General features: G+C 43.3%; 1 protein-coding gene across 2 annotated transcripts; it reads right to left on the reverse strand.

The window, feature by feature from the left end:
* Window positions 1–2,342: 2,342 nt before the first annotated feature.
* Window positions 2,343–27,440, reverse strand: LOC149443870 (trypsin-3-like). 2 transcript variants are annotated; one of them, XM_089655196.1, is made up of 5 exons: window positions 27,359–27,417; window positions 24,782–24,947; window positions 22,540–22,799; window positions 19,866–20,002; window positions 2,343–2,549 (listed from the first exon to the last, which is right to left on the reverse strand). In XM_089655196.1, the coding sequence occupies exons 1-5, from the start codon at window positions 27,396–27,398 to the stop codon at window positions 2,400–2,402; spliced, it is 753 nt and encodes a 250-aa protein (XP_089511322.1). In that variant the 5' UTR covers window positions 27,399–27,417; the 3' UTR covers window positions 2,343–2,399. The 2 variants fall into 2 exon arrangements, with proteins under 2 accessions (XP_089511322.1, XP_089511321.1); XM_089655195.1 differs by lacking the exon at window positions 2,343–2,549 and adding an exon at window positions 12,349–12,553 and having other exon boundaries at window positions 27,359–27,440.
* Between the last annotated feature and the right edge of the window lie 436 nt (window positions 27,441–27,876).

The following is a 27,876-nucleotide window of genomic DNA, read 5'->3' on the forward strand; positions in this document are numbered from 1 at the left end:
AGGAGCGGAGTGTGCATGCTGGGTGGTACTTGGATATTAGGTCAGTGATGTAGTTCGGGGCAGTATGGTGGACAGCTTTGTATATCAGTGTTAGGATTTTGAATTTGATCCATTGCGCAATCGGAAGCCAGTGGATGGATTGGTAAAGGGGGGTGGTGGAAACGGAGCGGTTGGAAAGGTGAATGAGTCTGGCAGCCGTATTCAGGATGGACTGAAGCGGGGATAGTCAGTGACGAGGCAGGCCAGTGAGGAGGGAGTTGCAGTAATCGAGTCGTGATATGATGAGGGAGTGGATGAGCTGTTTAGTGGTTTCTGGGGTTAGGAACGTGCAGATTTTGGCGATGTTGCAGAGGTGGAGTCTGCATGAAATGCTCACTAAGGCCAGCTAATAAACAACAATGTCTCAATACAACATAAATAGAAGTACGCATGGACCAGCACATTAGGCGGTAACCTTCATGTTATATTGAGACCTCTCTGAACAACTGGTGTCTATACAAGTTCTCAGTCTTTAGCTGTACCACTAAAACAGTTTCATTGTCCTAAGGGCAGGGACAAGGAAGGGGGGGCAGGAGGGGCGGTTGTACTGGGCGCTGGTAATAAGTGATGTGGGAGGGTGCTGCAAGGAGAGTTCCTGATGCTACAAGCTGACAGGGGTAGTGAGAGTAGCTTCATTACTCATGTCAGCTTAGCACAGAAAGTGACAGGCCAAATCCATAGAGGAGGAGAGAGCCAGGTGCGGGCTGTGTTCTCTCTCCCCTCCAGCTCCACATACATGCCACTACAGCGCTCCCGATCAAGACTTTCAGATTGAGACTTTGCAGGGTTTATTCACCCGCTTCCATCCAAACAATGTGGATAGGGGGCAGCTAAACAAACCCTATAAAGTCCCGATCTGAAAGCCAATGCCATTGCCAGTATGGGTACTGGTACGGCAATCCTGCGCCAGTCAAACGTATTGTAATGTTGCTTCCCCTAGGCTTCTCCTCAACTGTGATGCGTCAAGATGAGGAGGAGCTCAGGAGGCAGACCTGCATCTGAGATCTGTGTGTTGAAGGGAGGGGAGGATTGCACTGGGGACTCTGGGAGGTTGAAAGAGTAAAAAACATTTGCGTTGGGGATGAGCGTGTGCTAATAGGGGGAAAGGAGAAGGGATTTGTGTTGGTGGATGGAGGGGAGATTTGTGCTAGAAAAGAGGAATTTGGGGGGTCAGGGAAGTAAGATTTGTTCTAGAAGGAGACATTTTGGGAGGATTTGTGCTCGGAGAGGGGAATTGGGGAACAAGGGGTGATGGGAGTAGGATTTATTTTAGGTGGGGAAATTTGGAGGGGATTTGGGGGAGGGGTTGTGCTGGAAGAGGAGAAGGGCTTGGGGGATTATGAGGAGGGATATCTTCTGGGAGGGAGAATTTGGTGGGGTTGATGGGGGTAAGATTTGTTCTAGGAGAGAAGATTTGGGGGGATTTGATCTAGAAGGGGAAACAAGGTGGGGATCTGTGCTAGGAGGGGTTATTGGGGGGGGGGGTATTTGCTGGGAGGGGGAGAGTGGAAAATAATATGTGCTAGGAGGGATGATTGTGGAGAATGTGTGTTATGGTTGGATTGGGGTAGGGACTTTGTGCTGGGAGGGGGAATTTGGGGTCAGTAGGGAGTAAGATTTATTCTAGGATGGGAACTTTGGGTGGCATGTGCCAGGAGAGGTGATTTGCGGGGATTTGTGCCAGGGGATGTGGGAAAGAGGATTTGTGCTAGGGAGAGGGATTGGGGTGGATCTTGCACTAGAAGGGGATATTTGGAAGAGAGGAGAGCATTTGTGCTAGGAGGGGACTTTTTTTGGGGGGAGGGATTTTGTGTTAGGAAAGGGGGTTTGGGGGAAGATGTGTGCTAATAGGGATGTTTGGGGGGGGTTTATGCTAGAAGAGGGGGTGAAGACTTGAGCTGGGAGGGGGGATAGAGGGACAAAGTTTTGTGCCAGGAGGGGGGATTTCAGCAGGGGGAAATTGTACTGGGAGGAGGGGGGATATTTGTTTAAGGAGAGTTTGGCCAGCAAAGGGAATTTATGCTTAGTGTTGAGCATACAAATTACTGCTGGGTTTTTTTTTTTTGGGGGGGGGATTTGATGATACATAATACATCTTGTGAGGGGGGGCAGGCACAGTTTGGCATGTTTGCTCTGGGCGCTAGATGACTTTGTACCGGCACAGATGGCTGTGATAAAAATATAACAATATATAACAATCACCTTGTATAAAATACTTTGGTGGTTTAAAGACAATTTATGTTTAGTTATGAATATGAAAGTCCTAAAAACTATAGGCAATAAAAGCAATCCGGACACTCAGAGATGCTGGGAACATGCACTATGCTTTATTTTACGTTTGCTTAGGTTTAACATTGGCTTCAGTTATTCTCCATAACGTTCTTAATCCAGTCAGAATAGATGCAGACTTTGTTGTAGACACCAGGTAATCCACGCAGGGCACAGTTTTTACCCCAGGAGACCACTCCATAGAGCTCTCCATTGCAGATCAGTGGTCCACCAGAATCCCCCTGTGAAAAAAAGAGGTAAATCAGTGCAGGAAAGTACTTAAAGGTAAGACCACTGATAATCAAGTTCCGTGTTCATTTGTGTGGGATAAACCATCCTCCAGCTTCTGAAAATATATCTTCATCATTGTATCTGAAAACCTAATCAAAAAAGTTGTTGATATTGGTACATTTCATTTATAAAATTCCTTTTTTTTCAGTTATATCTTATAATTCCATATTTTAAATTTCATGTTTTGGTATCAAAACCTGCAGGTTTTTTTTTTTTTGTTTAAAAAGACATGGCAAGGACACAGCTGGTATGTCAACAGGGGTCATGACTATCCACTTGGGTCCAAAATGCACATGGCATGTCAGCAAACCTGCTAAACTCAAAACTGATTATTTTTAAGAAACAGAGTTAGAAAGCAGGACATTATTCCTCCATAAAAGTTCATGTGCAACATATTATACTGCATATAAGCTTCCATAAGTATAGTGCATAATATCAGTTTTATGGACACTCCGCCCTGAGTGGTTTTATGTGGATACTAATATGATAGGATTGGACTTTTGATTACACTTGCACATACACTGATCAGCCATAACCTTATGACCACCTACCAGATTCCATTGAGGCATGGACACCACTAGATAAATAATAAAATAAATGAATTCAGAAATATAAACATAAATCCAGCCACCATAACAGTGATAGTCCAATATCAACTTAATGTCAATCTTGAAAACAAACACCCATGTGCAAATCCGACACCAGATGAAATTAATACACTCACCAGAGCTATATGCTGATTATATTATAAACCAGCATGATAGCATTTTGCTCTGGAAGCAATGATCTGCAGGATATCCCAGTAGAGGAACAGCAACCAATAGTGAAGACGTCAAGTGACGAAACGCGTTGGGGCTGGCCTAATGGACGTGACGTTGGAACATTCCTCCCAGCTGTCGGCTGGGTTGATCGCAGTGCAGGAGGTTCGTCCCTTGGTTTTTCCCTTGTGGATGTGGCATTTTAGAGGCTGTCATTGCTGGTGTCGGCTAGACACCTTCTTTGTGAGTTCAATACTTTATTAATAAAATTTTACTGGTTTTAAACGTACTGCACCATCATATCTCTTCTTATTCCTCGAGCTTTGCCCATGTTATTGGAAGGTCATTTGCTGCTTAGCTGTTCCATATGTGCTGCTTAGCTGTTCCATATGTGCTGATTGGATCACTATTGGTTGCTGTTCCTCTACTGGGATGTCCTGCAGATCATCGCTCCCAGAGCAAAATGCTATCATGCTGGTTCATAATATAATCAGCATATAGCTCTGGTGAGTGTATTCATTTCATCTGGTGTCGGATTTGCACATGGGTGTTTGTTTTCAAGATTGACATTAAGTTGATATTGGACTATCACTGTTATGGTGGCTGGATTTATGTTTATATTTCTGAATTCATTTATTTTTATTATTTATCCTTGCATGTCTTGTGAATAATTAGCGCACTTTTTATTTGTACATCAAGTTGATTGAGATCTGGAGAATTTGGAGACCATCTCAATGCCTCAACTTCCCTGTTGTGTTCCTCAAACCATTCTTAAATTCATCAAACCAGAGCACATTTTTTTATTTCTATGTGGTCAAGGTCTGATGCTCATGTGCCCATTATAGTTTCTTCTGGCTGTGGACATGAGTAAGCATGGGTACCCTGACCAGTTTGTGGATACACAATCCCATACGCAAGAAACTGCGATGACCTGTGTGTTCTCACGCCTTTCTATCAGAATCAGCATTAACTTCTAGCAATTTGAGCAATAGTAGCTCTGCTATTGGGCTAGCCTTCCCTCCCCACGTGCATCAATGAATCTGAGCCACCCATGACCACGTTCCTGGTTCACCTGTTTTCCAATCCTTGGATCACTTTTGGTGGGTCCTGACCAGGATCATCCCACTAGAGCTGCAGTTTCGGAGTTGCTTTGACCCAACTGTCTAGCTATTACAATTTAGCTCTTGTCAAAGTCGATCAAATCTTGCTCATTTTTTTTGCCACCAACTTCAGAGAAGACAAGTTCACTTACTGCCTAATATGTCCCATCCACTTTCAGATGAAATTGTACGAGATCAACAATGTTATTAACTTTACCTATCAGTGGTCATCATGTTATGGCTGAAGGGGGGTATATGTCAACCCCACCTTTTCAAGCTGAATGCAGTGCTGCTTAGACACGTGTCCCACATAGAATATGACATCTCACCAGAGCAGGGGCGGACTGACCATTTGGAAACTCGGGCACTGCCCGAGGGCCCGGGGTCGGTAGGGGGCCCCATGAGATGCCCCTGGTACCTTTTTCATAGGCTTTTTTGGGTGTGGGCAAGGACACAGGAGCCCCATGATCTCCTATTGCCCGGGGGCCCCATGAGTTGTCAGTCCGCTCCTGCACCAGAGCATTGCTGTTTTTTGTAAACATGGAAGCTAGCAAAGTCTTCCACTACTCGCTTCCTCTGACTTGCTCAAATCCTGTCCAATACTGTGCTGATGGAGGTCCGGATAGGGTTGAGAGAGCCCCCCCCCCTTAATAACACTATGTCTGGCAACTACCCCTACTGCACCCCCCTCCCCCATCTCAGCCCTGATTAGATCTCTTATTTCAGTCTAAATTACACCGACACCAATGAAGTTGGGAAAGAGGGGGGTTCTAATACAACAGACGTACATTAACGCTGAACTAAACCATCCTATTCTTTACAGCCAAACAAGTAGCCACAGTGCCTCACATATGATCCTTTTATGACAGCAGCCAATTGATGACTTGACAGTTTGGTTGAGAGCACTAGCAACTGTGACAGTTATCATTCACAACATGCCTTGCATATTTTTGGGGGGAAACTATAAAATTGATAGGTTTACTTCTGCTAAAAGTAGCACAACTTCTGGTCCTAACCAGGCGCCTCTCTGCACTGGGCCCCATAGCCCAAGCAGTAGTTCTGCCATTGGTCCTATAGCAGACATAATCACTATGGATACACTTACATAGTTACATAGTTAGTCTGGCTGAAAAAAAGACAAAAGTCCATCCAGTTCAACCATAGAAAAAAAAAAGAAAAAGTTATAATCCTATACCCACAGTTGATCCAGAGGAAGGCAAAAAAAACCCCAGCAAAGCATGATCCAATTTGTACCTGCTGGGAAAACAAATTCCTTCCTGATCCCCTGAGAGGCAATTGGATATTCCCTGGATCAACTTCACCTATAAATGTTAGTATCCAGTTATATTCTGTGTATCTAAGAAATAATCCAGGACTTTCCTACAGCAATCAATGAACTGGCCAGAACCAACTCTTGAGGGAGTCTATTCTACATTTTCACAGTTCTTACTGTGAAGAAACCTTTCCGTGTTTGGAGATTAAGTTTCTTTTCTTCCAGACGTAAAGAGTGCCCCCTTGTCCTCTGTGATGACCTCAGGGTGAATAACTACATTGAGTTCACTATATGAACCACTGATGTATTTATACATGGAGATCATATCCCCCTTATGTATTATATATGGAGATCATATCCCCCCTTATGTATTATACATGGAGATCATATCCCCCCTTATGTATTATACATGGAGATCATATCCCCCCTTATGTATTATACATGGAGATCATATCCCCCCTTATGTATTATACATGGAGATCATATCCCCCCTTATGTATTATACATGGAGATCATATCCCCCTTATGTATTATACATGGAGATCATATCCCCCCTTATGTATTATACATGGAGATCATATCCCCCCTTATGTATTATACATGGAGATCATATCCCCCCTTATGTATTATACATGGAGATCATATCCCCCCTTATGTATTATACATGGAGATCATATCCCCCCTTATGTATTATACATGGAGATCATATCCCCCCTTATGTATTATACATGGAGATCATATCCCCCCTTATGTATTATACATGGAGATCATATCCCCCCTTATGTATTATACATGGAGATCATACCCCCCTTATGTATTATACATGGAGATCATATCCCCCCTTATGTATTATGCATGGAGATCATATCCCCCCTTATGTATTATACATGGAGATCATATCCCCCTTATGTATTATACATGGAGATCATATCCCCCCTTATGTATTATACATGGAGATCATATCCCCCCCCTTATGTATTATACATGGAGATCATATCCCCCTTATGTATTATACATGGAGATCATATCCCCCTTATGTATTACACATGGTGATCATATCCCCCCCTTATGTATTACACATGGTGATCATATCCCCCCTTATGTATTATACATGGAGATCATATCCCCCCTTATGTATTATACATGGAGATCATATCCCCCTTATGTATTATACATGGAGATCATATCCCCCCTTATGTATTATACATGGTGATCATATCCCCCCTTATGTATTATACATGGAGATCATATCCCCCCTTATGTATTATACATGGTGATCATATCCCCCCTTATGTATCATACATGGAGATCATATCCCCCTTATGTATCATACATGGAGATCATATCCCCCCTTATGTATTATACATGGAGCTCATATCCCCCCTTATGTATTATACATGGAGATCATATCCCACCTTATGTCAGCTCTGGACAAGGTTTATAAGGTCTGCATTGTGAGCAGATTGTCCATTCCCATTACTCACCTCCAGACACCTGACCATTCCCATATTATCTGCATAGAAACTACAGCTAACCCCTAGGAAACAGTGACTGCTACGTATATAGTGTTTGTCATCAACTTGTTTGGCTCTTATTTATTTGGGGTATATTTTTATACCTAACCTTGGAGCATATTTGTTGAAGTAAAGTTAAACCTGGATCACTTTCAAGTACATCTGTAACTGAAGGACACCACATAGGACTGGTGTTGCCTGGAAAAGCCAAGGTTCTCATGTAGTACTGAAAGATCTCATAGCACAAACTCTAAAAACATTAGGCTTGTAAGTGTAAAGAAACAAATATGCGTATGACCGCGCTCAAAATCTGAAGTGATATTCCATCTAGAACCAGAAAAAGTGTTAACCACTGGCCCTCCAAAGGATTTACCCCACTTCCTGACCAGGCCATTTTTTGTGATACGGCGGTGCGTTACTTTAACTGACAATTGCGCGGTTATGCAATGCTTCACCCAAATTAAATTTATATCCTTTTTTTCCCACGAATGGAGCTTTCTTTCTGTGGTATTTGATTGCCTGTGCATTTTTTATTTTTTTTGCGCTATAAACAAAAACCACCCACAATTTTGAAAAAAAAACAACAATATTTTTGACTTTTTGCTATGAAACATATCCAGTAAAAAAATGCAAAAGATCAAATTTTGTCATAAATTTAGGTCCAAATGTATTCTGCTACATATCTTTACTAAAAAAAATCCCACTGCGTGTAAATTAATTGGATTACGTGAAAGTTATAGCGTGTACAAATGGCGGTATAGATAATGGGATTTTTTTTTCTACTAGTAATGGCAGCGATTAGCGACTTATAGCGGGACTGTGGCGGACATTCTGACACTGGGGGAGGAACTAACTTGGTGTCACTGAAACCCCAAAGTCACCAATACAGTGATCAATGCTAATAAAAAAGCACTGACACTGTACTAATGGCACTGGGCAGGAAGGGGTTAATGTGAGGGGTGATCAAAGGGTTAACTGTATGCTGGGATTGTTTTACTAGGGGGTGGGGGGTGTGTGCTTCATTGTAAGCACACTGATCGGGATGGCTGTACTGTGCACAGACATCCCGAGCAGTGTGCTTGAGCTGACAGGGAGGAAGATTGTTTGTAAACAAAACAATCTTCCTTCCTGTCGGAAATGCTTGGTAATCACCGGGCACTGGAGGGTAATTGCCGGCCAGGACCCAGTGATTGACATCTGTGGCTGCAAATGGCGGTATGGGTAGGGTACGCACGCCTTGCGTGCGCCCCCTTCCCGGAAATGCAAAATTATGTATATATACGTAATTCTGCGCACAAGTGCCACCATGTAGCAGTATATCTGCTATAGGGCGGTCCTTAAGCGGTTACATTTAAAACTACTTGGGTCACATGAGAGTACCTCCTTTCTCTGTGGGGGCTTTCCACCAGATTTTTTTTTTCTTGTCTATTATATGACTATTCACGGACTGAATATCCTCTGATATAGCTGGTGTGTGTCCTTAATTGTGCATAATGTGCTAGAGCTCATTCCATTATGCGCCTTCTTCTTTCTTTGTTAGGTCTGGGATTGTTCAAGACCTGTTACCTTAACTGCATTTTCTTTTCCTTCTAACTATTGAGTATAAACAAACACAAAATTCTATACTCACAATCAGGGGTGGACTGACAACTCATGGGGCCCCCGGGCAATAGGAAATCATGGGGCCCCTGTGTCCTTGCCCACACTCAAACCACACCCAAAAAAGCCTATGAAAGGTACCAGGGGCATCCCATGAGGCCCCCTACTGACCCCGGGCCCTTGGGCAGTACCTGAGTGGCTAAATGGTCAGTCTGCCCCTGCTCACAATTGAGCTTCACTGCTATGTGACTCACATTACAGATATATATTTAAATGTTCTAACAATTTTATGCCATGATTTTTATTTGAGACTTCATACTTTCTTTTTGCTATTTGATTGTACTATATTCCCCATGAATTAATATTTGTACATTCTTTCTCATATTTTGGAATGTTATGCTTTAACAGTTGGTTTCTCTGCTTTTACGTCTGTCTTCTTGCTTATACAATTAATAAAAATATGATTAAAAATGGACAAATTCCTAACTGTGAATCTGCTAAATGGAATTTTCAGGGCATCCACTGCAAAACAGAAGGCCAGAGATAATTCTGCTAAGTCTTCCCTCAGGTCATCCCCACCATCTGTGGAATTCACTTTCCCTAGACAAATGATTCATGTGGCCCTTAAGACCCTGACAGACACCAATTGCTGCTCCTGCTGGCTGCATCTGTAAGGGACCACCTGACAGCACCTCTAGCAACCCACTGGTCAGGCTTCCCTGGAGCGCGGAGTCTAAGTTCCGGAGCACTTGTTCACCAGGGCCCCTGATGGTGGGGATGGACTTGGAGTGCTCCGAGACCAGGTCGCGACTACCGGGTATACCCACCAGTGGTAGAGGAGTCCGCCAGAGGGTAAGAGTCTGATGTGAGGAGACCGGGGGGTCCCAGTGAGATGGATGGACGGATGGATGGATGAGCTAAAGCTAGGTCAGACAAGCCGAGTCGGTAGCCGGGGGGTCGGTGCGGTACAAAGCAGCAGGCAAGGAATGGTCGGGTCACACGCCAGGTCAGCAACAGAAGGTCAGATCCATAAAGGGGCATCCAGGAGAGAGGTCAGGCAAGCCAAGGGTCAGGGCAGGAAAATACAGCAAGTCAATCAATTCGGGTCAGCAGCAGTAATCAGAAAACACAGGTACAGGATCAGGATACAGGAAAGACCATTCGGCAATTCCTGTCAGATTTAAATATCACGCCCCGCGCTGTCATTGGTGCCAGGCGCGCACTTGCAGCTCCGAGTGCGCATGCGCGGACTTCGTCTCAGCCGTGGCGGGCCGGGACCCAGCGCCCCCATCCCTGCATGAGAAGGCTTAATGCGCATGCGCCGGGACCAGCGCCGCGGCGATCCCTGACAGCATCTCAGCCCCCGACAAAGAAAAGAGGCCTTCAGCAATGTTTACAACCTCGTATTTGCTGGATCCTTATGAAAATTTCATTAATCATTTAATTTAATCATTTAATTATTATTTAATTATTTAATTAATATCATTTAATTAGTTAATCATTAGACTTCCCATACCTTTTGTTTTTAAGAAACTACAATGTATTAGGCTGATTTAAACTGAAATTACAGTTGTGTTATAAACAGAAACTATTATGGTCTGGGGTTGGTTTAATTTTACATTGTAAGAAATCTGTAGTGAGGAAGTATTTAGAATAAAGTGGCTGTAAACTTATAAAATGGAAAATGAACAAAGCATATCCATCTATAGTGTATATTTGCCTTAATCTATTGCGATTCTAAAAAATGGTTTTCAAGATTTTTTACAAATAAATATCTGAAAATATTTACTTGTAAAAAATTTTGAAAACCATTTTTTATTTTCCTTCCACTTCACAATTATGTGCCACTTTGTGTTGGTCTATCACATAAAATCCCAATAAAATATATTAACGTTTTTGGTTGTAACATGACAATATGTGGAAAATTTCAAGGGGTAGGAATACTTTTTCAGGGCACTGTACCTTCAAATTCTGTTTAGACCTCTTTGAAGTCTGAACAACAGGTGTCTATACTGTACATGTTCTCAGTCTTTAGCTGTATTGTTAAACAGTTCCTTGGCTGTGGTAAGAATATAACATCTCCTTGAGTAAAAAAAGTTGGTGAGCTAACTACATTCCGCCCAGCCACTGTACATATACGGCGGCAGGGCGGCACTCACAGGCAAAACCACGTTTTAAGACGTGTGTTTTGTAAACAAATAGGGGGCGTGCGCGAGGCGCGCCGCCGCCCTATCTGTCCCGTGGATCACCGCCGCAGATGTCAGTCGCCGGGTCACAGCCGCTTGTTAGCGGCTATGTTCCGGCGATCGGCGGCAAACAGTGACAGACAGCACAGCTGCAGTAGCTGTGCTGTCTGTCACTTCCATGTCAGCTCGAGGATGAGCTGATCGAGAAAGAAGAGTTTCTCTTTCTTGATCAGCCTTGTCCCGCCCAGCACACACCCCACCCCCTAGTAAAACACTCCCCTCACTCCTATAACCCTTCCCTGCAAAATAAAGTTAACCCCTTCCTCCCCAGTGCCATAAGTACAGTGTCAGTGTTTTTTTTTTTTGCACTGATCACTGTATTAGTGTTTTTGGGGATGTCAGTGACCCCAAGTCAGTACCCCCCAATGTCAGAATGTCTGCCGCAGTCCCGCCATAAGTCCCTGATCGCCGCCATAATTCGCTGATCGCCGCCATTATTAGTATAAAAAAAAACTAAAAATCCCAGTATCTTTCCCGCCATTTGTAAACGCTCTAACTTTCACGTAAACCAATTAATTTACACGTATTGGGTTTTTTTTTTAGCAAAGACATGTCGCAGAATGCATTTTGGCAGAAATGTATGACTAAATTTGATTTTTGCCTTTTTTTTTTTTACTGGACATGTTTTATAGCAGAAAGTCCAAAATATTGTTTTTTTTCCTCAAAATTGTCAGCCTTTTTTTTATAGCGCAAAAAATAAAAACCGCACAGGCGATCAAATACCACCAAAAGAAAGCTCAATTTACCGTATTGCATGACCGCGCAATTGTCCGTTAAACTAGCGCAGCGCTGTATAGCAGAAAAATGGCGTAAATTGCAGTATTTATACCATAGTTTGTAGACACTATAACTGTCACACAAAGCAATCAATATACACTTATTGGGATTTTTTTTACCAAAAACATGGAGCAGAATACATTTTGGCCTAAATTTATAACCAACTTTGAGTTTACTATATATTTTTTATAGCTGAAAGTAAAAAATATTGTTTTTCTTCAAAATTTTGGCCTTTTTATGTTTATAGCGTGAAAAATAAAAAGCGCACAGGTGATCAAATACCACCGAATGAAAGCTCTATTTGTGTGAAAAAAAGGACATAAATTTCTTTTGGGTGCAGCATTGCATGACCGCGCAATTATCAGTTGAATTAGTGCAGCGCCGAGTAGCAAAAAGAGGCCTGGTCATTAAGGGGGGTAAATCCTCTGGAGGGCAAGTGGTTAAGGACAACAGACAGTGTAAAGTAATATGGACACTCAGAGATGCTGGGAAAATGTACAATGCTTTAATATAAATTTGCTTTGGTGTAATGTTCACTTCAATAATTCTCAATAACGTTCTTAATCCAGTCAAAATAGATGCAGACTTTGGTGTAGACACCAGGATATCCACTTTGCGCACATCCTTGACCCCAGGAGACCACTCCATACAGCTCTCCATTGCAAACCAGCGGTCCACCAGAATCCCCCTGTGAACATTGAGATACATCAGTGTAGGGCATTATAAAAAGCATAAGACCACTAATAATTGCGTACTCAGTTTTGTGCTCATTTGCATAGAATAAACCATCCTTCAGCTTCTAAAAGTACCGTATTTTTCACTCCATAAGATGTACTTTTTTCCCCCCCAAAAAAGGGGGGAAAATGTCAGTGCGTCTTATGGAGCGGCCGGTCCGGTATTTCCACCGCCGCCGTGTCAGAATAGCGGGCCGGCCGCTCAGCTCTGCAGTGGGACCTTATGGAGATGACTGCTGACCTTTGGGGAGGTGGGGAGCGGGTACCTGAATTTGACAGGTACCCGCTCTTACTTCCGCGGAGTTGTTCTTTGACCTTACCTGTTCCTCTATCCAGCGGCGCGCTGTCTTCCCGGCTTCTGTAGTGTGGGCGCTGGGCTTGACAGCCGGGTGCCAAGTGCGCATACGCAAGAAGCGGTGCTTTTTGTGAATGGTAAGGCGGTACCTGGGACACATGACAGATCCCAGAAGCCGCCGGACCAATCACAAAGCGCAGCACTTCTCGCTCATGCGCACTGGGCACCCGGCTGTCAAGCCGAGCGCCATTACAGAAGCCGGGAAGACAGCGCGCGGCTGGATAGAGGAACAGGTAAGGTCAAAGAACAACTCCGCAGAAGTAAGAGCGGGTACCTGTCAAATTCAGGTACCCGCTCCCCACCTCCCCAAAGGTCAGCAGTCATCTCCTGTACTGTCCGCAGTCTCTGGTCATCCCTGTGTTGTCCGCAGTCTCTGGCATCCCTGTACTGTCCGCAGTCTCTGGTCATCCCCTGTACTGTGTCCGCAGTCTCTGGTCATCCCCTGTACTGTGTCCGCAGTCTCTGGTCATCCCCTGTATTGTGTCCGCAGTCTCTGGTCATCCCTGTGCTGTCTGCAGTCTCTGGTCATCTCCTGTATTGTGTCCGCAGTCTCTGGTCATCCCCTGTACTGTGTCCGCAGTCTCTGGTCATCCCCTGTATTGTGTCCGCAGTCTCTGGTCATACCCTGTACTGTGTCCGCAGTCTCTGGTCATCCCTGTGCTGTCTGCAGTCTCTGGTCATCTCCTGTACTATGTCTGCAGTCTCTGGTCATCTCCTGTACTGTGTCCGCAGTCTCTGGTCATCCCCTGTACTATGTCCGCAGTCTCTGGTCATCTCCTGTACTGTCTGCAGTCTCTGGTCATCCCTGTGCTGTCCGCAGTCTCTGATCATCCCTGTGCTGTCCGCAGTCTCTGGTCATCCCTGTGCTGTCCGCAGTCTCTGATCATCCCTGTGCTGTCCGCAGTCTCTGGTCATCCCTGTGCTGTCCGCAGTCTCTGGTCATCTCCTGTACTATGTCTGCAGTCCATTAGTTCAGAATTTTTTTTTCCTGTTTTCTGCCTCTAAAACCTAGGTGCGTCTTATGGTCAGGTGCGTCTTATGGAGCGAAAAATACAGTATGTATTCACCATTGTACCTCAAAACCTGAACAAAAAAGTTATAGATGCTGGAACATTTAAAAAAAACACTTTATTTCAGTTATGTGGTAGAATTCTAAATCTTTCTTTGGTACCTAAGCTTGCAGTTTCATTTTAGCTGATTAAGACAGAGCTGGAATGTCAGAAGGACTCGTGACCAGGGGCGGACTGACCATTTGAAAACTTGGGCACTGCCCGAGGGCCCGGGGTCAGTAGGGGGCCTCATGAGATGCCCCTGGTACCTTTTTCACAGGCTTTTTTGAGTTTGGGCAAGGACACAGGGGCCCCATGATCCCCTATTGCCCTGGGGCCCCATGAGTTGTCAGTCCACCCCTGCTCGTGACTGTTCATTTGGGTCTCAAAGACATTTTACACAGATGCATGTAGGCAAACCTACCAAACCTATTATATTACCAAATAGTGGGTATCAATTGAACAGGAAGAGGTCTGATTGCAAATGTCACTGAAAATTATACAATAACAATGGCGCTTTTCTCAAATTCAAAATAGTGACATGATAAATATTCCCAATGTGAACTACAGTGAAGGAAATAAGTATTTGATCCCCTGCTGATTTTGAATTTTTGCCCACTCACAAAGAAATGATCAGTCTAAAAATCGAATGTTAGGTGTATTGTAACACCGAGAGACAGAATAGCAAAACAAAATTCAAAAGAAATGTACAGGTGAAACTCAAAAAATTAGAATATCGTGCAAAAGTTCATTTATTTCAGTAATGCAACTTAAAAGGTGAAACTATTATATGAGATAGACTCATTACATGCAAAGCAAGATAGTTCAAGCTGTGATTTGTCATAATTGTGATGATTATGGCTTACAGCTCATGAAAACCCCAAATCCACAATCTCAGAAAATGAGAATATTCCATGCAATCAATAAAACAAGGATTGTACATAGAACAATATCGGACCTCTGAAAAGTAGAAGCATGCATATGTACTCAGTACTTGGTTTGGGCCCCTTTTGCAGCAATTACTGCCTCAATGCGGCGTGGCATGGAAGCTATCAGCCTGTGGCACTGCTGAGGTGTTATGGAAGACCAGGATGCTTCAATAGCGGCCTTCAGCTCTTCTGCATTATTCGGTCTCATATCTCTCATCTTTCTCTTGGCAATGCCCCATAGATTCTCTATGGGGTTCAGGTCAGGTGAGTTTGCTGGCCAATCAAGCACAGTAATCCCACGGTCATTGAACCAGGTTTTGGTGCTTTTGGCAGTGTGGACAGGTGCCAAGTCCTGCTGGAAAATGAAGTCAGCATCCCCATAAAGCTCGCCTGCAGAAGAAAGCATGAAGTGCTCCCAAATCTCCTTGCTATTGCTAGATCTGTGTACAGCACAGTGTACAGAATGGCAGTGTAAATTAAAGAATGTATAGCATGCCACACAGAGTGAAAAAGTCTGAACATGGAATATAGAGCAACATACAGCATGATAAATTCATAAATTCACAGAATAAGGCAGTGTGGAATAGGAAACGTATAGCATTATATACAAAATAAGGCAGTATGTGATAGGCAGGGCCAGGATTAGGGAAGGAGGGCAGGAGGGGCAGCTGCCCTGGGCGCTGTGGTGTCATGTGGGGTGGGGGTGCCAGGAGGAGAGTTCCTGCCTCTGCAAGCTGACAGTAGTAATGACAGTGGCATCACTATTTCTGGAAACTTAAAGCGGAACTCCACCCAAAAGAGGAAGTTCCACTTTAAAGACTGGTCCCCCGTTCCCCATTAAGGATTGGCACCTTTGGGGAGTGGGGGGGGGGCGGGTTCCCAAAATTGACAGGTACCAGCTCCCACTTCCACTGCGATAGCCTAGGCGATCGGATGTGGAATGTGTCCTCCCTTCCTCCCTCCCCGTAGTCTTTTGGGACACATGACAGGTCCCAGAAGACTATGGGGCCATTCAGTTGTCCTTCCCCCCTCCCTTCCTGTGGTCTTCTGAGACACGTGACAGGTCCCAGAAGACTACGGGGCCATTCTGGAAGCGCAGCGCGGCTCAGGCATGTGCAGTAGGCACCCGGCTGTGAAGCTGCAAGCTGTCACAGCCGGATAACCACACTGAAGATGCTGGCGCCTGGAACACCAGACGGCTGATGAAACGGGCTGCGGAGCGGGCACTGTGGGACAGGTGAGTGGCTGTTTTTTAAAAGTCAGCAGCTACAGTTTTTGTAGTTTTTTTTGACAGTGTGAGTGGAACTTCACTTTAATGCTGGAAGAGACAAGCTACTGGGAGGAAGGGAAATTTATACTTAGGGGGTAAACATGCATTTTAGTGCTTGATTTTTTGGGGGAAGGGGATTTTTGCTGACCCATATCGCTCATACAGCTGGGGAACATATGTGCGCCCTGGGAGCTAGATGACCTTGTCCCAGCACTGGTGATAGGGAAAAAACAGCTTGGTATATGGAATGAGGCAGTGGCACAATGTAGAGCATGGTATACAAAATGAGGCTTTGTATTCAGAATGAGGCATTGCAAAATAGGGAACATAATACTGTACATGGCATAGAGAATAGGATGGTGCATAATAAGGAATGTGCAGCATGTTATATGAGGCATTATGGATAGGGATCGTACAAAGTTGCATACATAATGGATCGTCATGTCATAGGAAATGCACAACATGGCAAATTAAATGGGGCAGAGAGGCATACGGAACATACAACGTGACAAACAAAATGAGGCTTGGCTGCATAGGGGTCTTACAGCATGGCGTTTGGAATGGGGCACTGTGGAATAGGGAATGTACAGCAATGCATATGGAATGTGGCTCAGTGGTATAGGAAGTATACAGGATGGCATACATAACACAGGAGTGCAAAAGTATTGTACAATATGGTATATGGAATGATGTGCTGTAGAATTGGGAATGAAAAGCATTGTTTACAGAATGAGAGCATGCAGAATAAGATACGTACACGATTGCATAAGGAGTAAGGAGATACAGAATAGGCAACTTAGAACATGCAGACAGACATTAGGTAACACACAGGGGCGGACTGACCATTTGGAAACTCGTGCACTGCCCGAGGGCCCAGGGTCAGTAGGGGACCCCATGGGATGCATGTATAAAAGATAGTTATTAAGAGGTTGTAAAATGATTTATCATGTCACCCAATATTTGGTCTCCATTCAGTAGCCAAAAGAGGCATTCAAAAAAAGGGGGATTTGTGAAAAGAAATTCACAGAGAAAGCGGCTACATTATGAACAGAACGTGACACTCAGAAAAAATTTCCAAAAATTATGCTTTATTACACATATATAAATATGACATATGGGCGTTCGCCCTGGTTTACCATCACCTCAGTATGAGACAATACACACAGACCTAAAACCATATAAAATGACATCAAGACCGGTCTAAATGCATGTGCAACAGAAAAAATGACTGCAGGAGTCTAATGTCCCTGTAGCACAAACACATAGGTGAACACTTCCCAAAAGAGGTGTATCCAAAAATTATACCATAGGCATACCATAATGTTAATTATTATATGTAGAACAATACCATTATGGTGAATCCCAATCAGGGAATCCAAAAATTGTACTATGGAAAAATATCACATATATACAATGCAGCAAGCACAATAGGCGTCAAGAAGAGAACAACAAGCCTCAGGCCTGTATGGGGGGAGACATAAATGTCAAATATATGATGCAATTCATTCCTGTGCCGGCACAAGTGGTTGGGGCCCATTCATCTGTAATATAAACAGCTGTATCCTAGAGCTCTTGAATGAAATAATGCCCCATTTATTCCCAGGGTGGAAGAAAAGATGCAAAAAGCAGCACTCTGCTAGAAATGGTATCTTCACCACTATATGTGGACTACACACCACCTTTCGTAGGGAAAACAGGACATATCCCAAAAGATCTTCTGCCCGTTGAGATATATATGGTATATCCTGTATCCTATACAAAGCACCATGATGTCCCCATCCTGTAGTGAGATAAATGATATGTGGGAAGTCACTGACAGAGTATACACTCAATAAGATATATAGGTCATATAGATCACAGAGGACCATATATCTAATGTCCTGTAACAGTCCACTCACCACCTGTGCTGTGGGTATTAGGAATGAAAAAGATGTCCTTCATGGGTACTGCCATACACGGCCACAGAGGCCTAGGAACCACCGCTGACATCCGCCGATATACCGCGGGTTCCAGCCCCTTCTTGGCACTTGTGCTGCTCACACTTGCCTCATGGCATATGAAGATGGCTTCCTCCTTATGGGTCAGCGTGCGTTCCACCTAATGCGCATGACCGGAAGTGACGTATCTGACGTATGACGTCAACGCGTTTCGCCGATGGGCGTATCTCACTCAGCTTCGTCAGGACCAAACGAAGCTGAGTGAGATACGCCCATCGGCGAAACGCGTTGACGTCATACGTCAGATACGTCACTTCCGGTCATGCGCATTAGGTGGAACGCACGCTGACCCATAAGGAGGAAGCCATCTTCATATGCCATGAGGCAAGTGTGAGCAGCACAAGCGCCAAGAAGGGGCTGGAACCCGCGGTATATCGGCGGATGTCAGCGGTGGTTCCTAGGCCTCTGTGGCCGTGTATGGCAGTACCCATGAAGGACATCTTTTTCATTCCTAATACCCACAGCACAGGTGGTGAGTGGACTGTTACAGGACATTAGATATATGGTCCTCTGTGATCTATATGACCTATATATCTTATTGAGTGTATACTCTGTCAGTGACTTCCCACATATCATTTATCTCACTACAGGATGGGGACATCATGGTGCTTTGTATAGGATACAGGATATACCATATATATCTCAACGGGCAGAAGATCTTTTGGGATATGTCCTGTTTTCCCTACGAAAGGTGGTGTGTAGTCCACATATAGTGGTGAAGATACCATTTCTAGCAGAGTGCTGCTTTTTGCATCTTTTCTTCCACCCTGGGAATAAATGGGGCATTATTTCATTCAAGAGCTCTAGGATACAGCTGTTTATATTACAGATGAATGGGCCCCAACCACTTGTGCCGGCACAGGAATGAATTGCATCATATATTTGACATTTATGTCTCCCCCCATACAGGCCTGAGGCTTGTTGTTCTCTTCTTGACGCCTATTGTGCTTGCTGCATTGTATATATGTGATATTTTTCCATAGTACAATTTTTGGATTCCCTGATTGGGATTCACCATAATGGTATTGTTCTACATATAATAATTAACATTATGGTATGCCTATGGTATAATTTTTGGATACACCTCTTTTGGGAAGTGTTCACCTATGTGTTTGTGCTACAGGGACATTAGACTCCTGCAGTCATTTTTTCTGTTGCACATGCATTTAGACCGGTCTTGATGTCATTTTATATGGTTTTAGGTCTGTGTGTATTGTCTCATACTGAGGTGATGGTAAACCAGGGCGAACGCCCATATGTCATATTTATATATGTGTAATAAAGCATAATTTTTGGAAATTTTTTCTGAGTGTCACGTTCTGTTCATAATGTAGCCGCTTTCTCTGTGAATTTCTTTTCACAAATCCCCCTTTTTTTGAAGACCCCATGGGATGCCCCTGGTACCTTTTTCATAGGTTTTTTGAGTTTGGGCAAGGACACAGGGGCCCCATGATCCCTTATTTCCCGGGGGCCCCATGAGTTGTCAGTCCGCCCCTGGTAACACAACTTACCTTCTGGTCCTGACCAGGGCCCCCCTTTCCTGAATGTTAGTTCCCACACTGGTTATAGCAGTCATACGGTCTGCCATGGATAAGTTTACCATCCAAAAAATACAGTGTAAAGACATTGATGAATATTCATATTTCTATTTATCTTTAATACTCACCTGGCATGAGTCTTTGCCACCTTCTAGGTACCCAGCACAGAACATATTTTTAGTGATCTGATTTGGATAAGAAGCTTTACAGCTGGCATCCGACAAAACAGGAAGATCAAGACACTGTAAAACTTCAGGATACTGCACTAAAAAATAAATATAATAATAAGTAAAACATATTGTTATCAACTATAATGCAGAATAATTTAAGAAACAGGTGATGTTATACACATCGACATTTTTACATTATCATTTACATTATTTTGGGAAAGTTTTTCTTTTCAATAAGTATTTTAATCACAGTGCAGTTCCAGATTAAAGCGGAGCTCCATCCAAAAGGGGAATTGAGCTTTAAAGACTGGTCCCCCACTCCCCATTAAGGATTGGCTCCTTTGGGGGGCGGAAGGAGTGGGTACCTGAATTTGACAGGTACCCGCTTCCACTCCGATCACCTAGGCGGCGATCAGCGACCTATGGCGGCGATCAGTGACTTATGGCGGCGATCAGCGACTTATGGCGGGACTGCGGGACTGCGGACATTCTGACATTGGGGGGTACTGACTTGGGGTCACTGACATCCCCAGTGACACCAATACAGTGATCAGTGCAAAAAAAAAACACTGACACTACTAATGGCACTGGGGAGGAAGGGGTTAAGTTTATTATTCAGGGAAAGGGTTAACTGTGTGAGGGGAGTGTTTTACTAGGGGGCGGGGGTGTGTACTGCAGGGAACACCACTGATCTGGTGAGAGAAACTCTTTTGTCCCAATCAGCGTGTCCTGGAGCTGTCAGGGAACTGACAGAAAGCACAGCTACTGCAGCTGTGCTCTCTGTCAGTGATTGCCGCCGATCACCGGGACATAGCCGCTAACGACCGGCTGTGACCCGGCGACTGACATCTGTGATCGGCTGTGATCGGCGGGACAGGTAGGGCGGCAGGGCGCCTTGCGCGCGCCCCCTACCTGTTTTAAAAACACACGTTTTAAAACGTGGTTTTGCCCAGCCGTGACGCCCTGCCGCCGTATTTCTACAGTGGCTGGGCGGCATGTGGTTAAACAACTTTGCTCAGTTTGCATAGTATGGGAGAGGGTTGGAACCTCCAGCAAGCTTGTATTTAGTTAGATTTGAGATTTCCTTCTCACCTATTTGCCTGGTAACCAAAAAGAGAAACAGACAGCAATAAACACCTGACAATATATGACCCTTCCCCACTCTTTTAAAATCATGGAAAAAAATGGTAGCAGCGAAAGTGTAAAAAAGAAAAATACATTTTTGCTTTGAAGCCAACCTGTGCTTTGCAGGGCAAATCATGAGCCAGGTGGGGCTGAGGGGGTGGAGTAATATTGAACATCAAAAACAAACACATTAAACATCATAGATAATACAATATGACAAATAATATTTTTTTTTTTGTTGGAGTATTATGGCCACAGCTTTTATTAAATAACAAGTTAATAACAATAACATAATTTATACACCAGTTCTTCAAAAATATAAAAGAATTCAAATTAACCCATTAAAGCCGGGTCCTTGACAGTGCCACCCAATGTCATGTTGCACTGGAAACCCGTACCGGCCACCAGCCATTCACAACCAACTCGATGGGTACACACCAGTCATTGTACACCATTATTCACTTGGAATAAACATTAACAAGTACTTCCTTCATGAACACCACATAATCATATATATTTTTGACTATTAAGGTTAAACCAGCCGTCCAAAAATCACCAACAATTTAACTTTTTGCCACCATCAAGGATCTGCCGATACTATGACAAAAGTACAACATTCCCTACTAAATCCATATTCTCTTCCCTTACCTCAGTTCCTTAAACTTATGTGTGATTAATTACAGTTATGTTCAAAATAATAGTCAATCAAGTGTGTTGAAAAAAAGTGAATAAAGCTCAAAATCCTTCTAATAGCTTTTATTTCTATACACACAAATGCATTGGGAACACAACACATTCTATTCCAAATCAAAACATGAAGAAAAATATATCAAATTTGTGTTGTTCCTCTAAAAACAATTGAAGAAAAGTGATTATTAGACTGTTCAAAAAAAATAGCAGTGTTTGAATTCTTCTTTACAAACTCAAACATTCGCTATATAAACTGAAAAATGTTTGAAGATTTTGCTTTCCTTTGAATGACTTCATGAATATTTGGTTGTAGTCGCACTGTTTCTGAGAACTGCTGTACATCTGTGTTGCATGGAGTCACCCAACTTCTGGCCCCTGTGAACAGGTATTCTAGCCCAGGATGATTGGACTACATTCCACAGTTCTTCTCTATTTCTTGGTTTTGCCTCAAAAGCTGCATTTTTGATGTCACCCCACAAGTTTTCTATTGGATTAAGATTCGGGGATTGGGCTGGCCACTCCATATTTACACATCTTCCAAGAGTGTGGGCCAAACTGCTCACCAATTTGTCTGTACCTCCTCAAGGTTTCATTAATCTCTGACCACCTCCTCCCTGCTCCTTACGTCATATCCTAAAATCATTCCCTACCAATTCGTAACTCTTCTCCTGCCTTCCAGCCCACCCTGTCGTGTGCCCTGTCTCCTATGTGCTCAGGGTAGCCCTTAGTTTCTCTTAAAATGTATATGGTTTTCCCTTTTTTGTTTTTTCAGAATAAAGTTCAACAATTATTTCTAAATCCCAGAAAATGAACTTACCTCCAGAGGTCTTCAGGTTTCCCCACCCTGACACCAGACACTGACTTCCTTCAGTCGGACAGGACGTGCCTATTGAGATGGGTTGGACGTACTGATTGAACTGGGCAGGCTCAGCTAGTTTGACCATCATGAAATCATGATCTATGTAATACTGGTTATAGTAGAAGTACTGATAAGCCTTTTCCACCTGGATATGCTGCTCGGTTCCTTCATGTTTAGTAGTGTCGTGTTCCCCAAGGTGAGCAATAAGGTACTTGGGCCTGTGCAAGTTGGATATAAGAATAAAGAAGAACTGTACATATTAAAGGGTTACTACAGACAATGTGTAAATGGTTTCTGTTAAATATTTCTTTCAATAAAATTCATGGCTAATCCCATTTCAGTAACTTTTTAGAACTGAGAATATTAACCACTTGCCCTCCAGACGATTTACCCCCCTTCCTGATAAGGCCATTTATGCAATACGGCACTGCGTCACTTTAACTGACATTTGCACGGTCATGCAACACTGTACATAAATGAAATTTATGCAATTTTTTTCCCACAAGTAGAGCTTTCTTTCGGTGGTACTTCATCACCTCTGCGTTTTTTATTTTTTGCACTAAAAACAAAAAATGACTGACAATTTATAAAAAAAAAAACAATATTTTTTACTTTTTGCTATTAAACATATCCAATAAAACAAATTTAAAATCAAATTTCTTCATACATTTAGGCAAAAATGTATTCTGCTACGTCTTTACTAAAAAAAAACCAATAAGTGTATTGGCTTAGGTTACAGTTATAGCGTTTACAAATGGCGGTATGTATGCTGGAATTTTTATTTTTATTTTTTTTTCTAGTAATGGCAGCGATCAGCGACTTATACCAGTACTGCGGGACTGCGGTGGGCATTCTGACACTTGGTGGGAACTGACTACCTGCCACTAACATCCCCAGTGACACGGTCATCATACCGGGGAGCAGCAGCTGCAAAGGTCAGTGTCAGTGCTAATAAAAAGCACTGACACTGTACTAATGACACTGGGCAGGAGGGGGTTAACATATGAGGCGATCAAAGGGTTAACTGTGTGCTGTGTATGTTTCACATTGCGTGCTGTGTGTGTTTTACTAGGGAGACATGCTGTGCAGAGAGATACAAAGTAGCATGTCCATGCTGACAGGAGAGAGATCTGTATTGTTTACACATAGATCTCTCCCCTCTCAGCCCTACTGACGACCACCGAGTCCCAGCTGGGAATCGCCAGCTGGGACCTGGTGATTGACATCCCCAGCAGCCGATAGCAAGCCCCCCTACCCAGAAATGCAAATCATGTATGTATATGTGATTTTGTGCAGCCCTGCCACCCTGTAGCAGTAATTCTGTTATAGGGTGGAAGGCAACTGGTTAAAATGAACGTGTAGTGGAGAAGAGTAACATTTTCTAAAACACTCGAATGCTCAAATTCTTCACCAAGTGTCACATTTAAAAGGTATGTTCGTCTTTACCAAAACACTGCCTATGCAGGTATGGGGTGCTTTGACCAAAGTTGAATAATGCCCTTGCTATAGGTGTGGGCCATCTATGTACCTCCCAATGCCTAGCCGAAAAGCTTCCAGTCATGGCATCCCGTCCTGACTTGTTGCAAGGATACTCCTAACCGTGATGGAGTAGACTCTTGCATGATGATGGAGGGGATTCCCACTGGTCAGATTGTTCAGACAACTATAAATCAGATTTTTATGGCAACCCTCTCTAATCCTGTTCAGAGATCCAATCCATTTTGGCCCTAGGCCACTGGCTTGGTCTGTGTTCTTACATAGTTACATAGTTAGTCTGGCTCAAAAATGACAAAAGTTAATCCAGTTCAACCATAGAAAAAAAAAGAAAAAAAAGTTATAATCCTATACCCACAGTTGATCCAGAGGAAGGCAAAACAAAAACAGCAAAGCATGATCCAATTTGCTCCTGCTGGGAAGAAAATTTCTTCCTGATCCCCCAAGAGAGATATTCCCTGGATCAACTTTACCTATAAACGTTAGTATCCAGTTATATTCTGTGTATCTAAGAATCAATCCAGGCCTTTTTTGAAGCAATCCACTGAGCTGGCCAGAATCAACTCTTGAGGGAGTCTATTTCACATTTTCACAGCTCTCACTGTGAAGAAACCTTTCCGTGTTTGGAGATTACATTTCTTTTCCTCCAATCCTGTTCTGGATTGCCAAGTAATACCAATCTACAAAGAAGAATCACAGAACTTACTGCTTATAGCAATGAGCTGCAGATATGATCCAACTTGCTGTGATCAGGGAGCCACCACACCAACGTTGTCCATTATAGGTGAAATAAACCTGCCAAGGCTGGGAATGGTGGGCACACTCATAGCCATTAATAATCTTATCATCATCATCATACCGAGGAGCAGCAGCTGCAAAGGAATCAAAAAATAGTTTACTAATATTTGGTGGAACAGACACCTAAAATTTGCTGCCAACTCTTGGAAAAGTTTAAACTTTACTCTTACTTCCCAAGAGCATATAATTATTTTCTGTTTGCTCCCCCATTGCTATATTCAGCAAGAAAGAGCAAACTAAATACTTCCAGGTATTTGAGGTATTAATGCGCATGCATACTGACTCTATGATAGTGCTGAGAAAATCACTGATGCTACACCTGTCACATCAGGAGACTCCATAACCTTGGGTCAGCTACAACTTGGAATGATTAGGTGTGTTGACAGGGCTGGACCTCTTGTTTCCGACATCTAAATGGTGCAAAGAGGGAGTAAAGGAGGGTGGTGGGCTTCTGGGGGAAAGGTGCTGTTGTTGCGGATGCAGCATCACAGTACGCATAGTCCAGCCTCCATCATTGCAACAGAGAGGCCAGGAGTTATGTGGATAGGTCTATATAGAATACAGGGCCAGGTCACCAGGCATGCAAGGGGGACAAAATGTAGGCCATTCGACCTTTAAAAGTGGCATCATTGGATCTTTGAAGGTCTAGAGTACTATGTGCATGGAGTTCCCTATACACCACCATAGTCAAGCTGCAAAGATAAGAGGCAGACACCCCTGTTGTAAGTAATATTGTATTTGCATGATTGAAATTATGTTTCAAAAATATATTTAGGGTGTATATAGGGAGATACAGTATATATATACAGTACATACACTCACCTTTTTTTATTAGGTACACCTGTTCAATCGCTTGGTAACTCGATTTGCTAATCAGTCAATCATATGGCAGCATCTCAATGCATTTAGGCATGTAGGCATGGTGAAGACAACTTGCTGAAGTTCTAAAACGAGCATCAGAATGGGAAAGAAAGGGGATTTTGAACATGGCATGGTTGTTGGTGCCAAGTGGGCTGGTCTAAGTATTTCAAAAACTGCTGATCTAGTGGGACTTTCATGCACAACCATCTCTAGGGTTTACAGAGAATGGTCCAAAAAAAAAAATATCCAGTAAGTGGCAGTTGTGTGGAAGAAAATGCCTTGATGTCAGAGGAGAATGGGCAGACTGGTTCCACATGATAGAAAGGCAACAGTAACTCAAATAACCAAGGTAAGCAGAATACCATCTCTGAATGCACAACACGTCGAACCTTGAAGCAGATGACCACCCTGGGTGCCACTCCTGTCAGCTAAGAACAGGAAACAGAGACTACAATTCGTACAGGCTCACCAAAATTGGACAGAAGAAGATCGGAAAAGAGTTGCCTGGTCTGATGGAATATACTCAGCCAGGGGCGGACTGACCATTTGGAAACTCGGGCACTGCCCGAGGGTCCGGGGTCAGTAGGGAGCCCCATGAGCTGCCCCTGGTACCTTTTTCATAGGCTTTTTTGAGTTTGGGCAAGAACACAAGGGCCCATGATCCCCTATTGCCCGGGGGCCCCATGAGTTGTCAGTCCACCCCTGTACTCAGCTATACACGCCATACTGTAATGGCGGTGATCAGCAACTTATAGTGGGCCTGTGATAGAGCGATGGGCAATCTGGCACTAACAGATACTATCTGGGAGGGTCACTGACATCGCTAGTGACACTAATATAGTAATCAGTGATAATACTGTACAATGACACTGTACTAACGACACTGGCTGGGAAGGTGTTAACATCTAGGGGCAATCAAGAGGTTAATTGTGTGCCTAACAGTGTGTAATGTGTGTTGCTTTTACTTTACTTTATGTCTGTTTTTTCTCCCTGCTTTGCAGGGAGAAGAAACCCCCAAATCATTGTTCCCTGTACTCAGGGCTATCTTTCCTTTTGTAGGGAATGGTAATCCATGCGCCAGTTAATTTTTTTTGATGCCCCATCTCACTTTCCCAGAGATGTAATAGGAAGTGAGAGAATTCTCTGGATCAACTGTAGGTATAGGATTTTAACTTTTTTTTTCTATGGTTGAACTGGGTGGACTTTTGTTTTTTTTAGCCAGACTAACTATGTAACTATGTTATGTTTTCCAAAGCGAGAGGAAATACCCTTTTGGAGAGTCGTCCCTGGAACAGCTGTCCACTTTGGAAAATGTTCCCTTATGTTTTGTTCTGGTAATAATTTTAAAATGTTGGGTTTCCCAATACGTTCTATCTTGTTGGCCATGGTCACTAATCTAGGACAAATGGAGAAGGTGAGTCTCACAAGCAGGGACACAGACACCAATAAAAACATAATAGGTTTATAATATTTCTGCAATGGATCCAAAACAGAAAAAATGTTTTGGACATACATACACTTCAAGACAACACCATTTCTGTTTTAAGAACAAGTATTCTTTCATGTTACCATGCAATTGTCTGAGCTGCAACAGAAAAGATATGTGATGGTGAGTAAGTTTTACCTGCAAGCCCCAGGAACATCCATATCCAGAGATGGAGCATCGTGAGCTGATTTTTGAGTTGTTGAAATGTTTAAAGGACCATGGCCAGCTCAGGACAACATTTATAAAGGTCTACGTTATGAACAGATTGGCAATTTCCATGGCTCATCTCCAGACACCTGACCATTCCCATATTAACTGTACAGATATTTCAGCTAATGCCCAAGAAAATACGACTGCTAAATACATTTGTCATCAGCTTGTTTGGTTCTTATTTATTTGGGGTATATTTTTATATAAAGTTGGAAAATATTTGGTGAAGAGAAGTTAATCCTGAAGCACTTTCCAGTACATCTGATGGTCACCAGACTGCTGCTGCCTGAAAAAGCCAAGGTTCTCATGTAGTGCTGAAGGAAGCCATAGCACAAACTCTAAAAACAATGCTAGGCTTGCAAGTGTGCCCATGACTTTAACAACTGTAGGACTGGCTGCCTTCATTGCACTGTACATGTACCTGTACATCGCTTCCTGCTTCCGGG

The sequence above is a fragment of the Staurois parvus genome, unplaced genomic scaffold (genome assembly GCF_062004578.1).
Source record: "Staurois parvus isolate SC_StPar_1 unplaced genomic scaffold, SC_StPar_1.0 ptg000827l, whole genome shotgun sequence".
Classification (NCBI taxonomy): Eukaryota; Metazoa; Chordata; class Amphibia; order Anura; family Ranidae; genus Staurois; species Staurois parvus.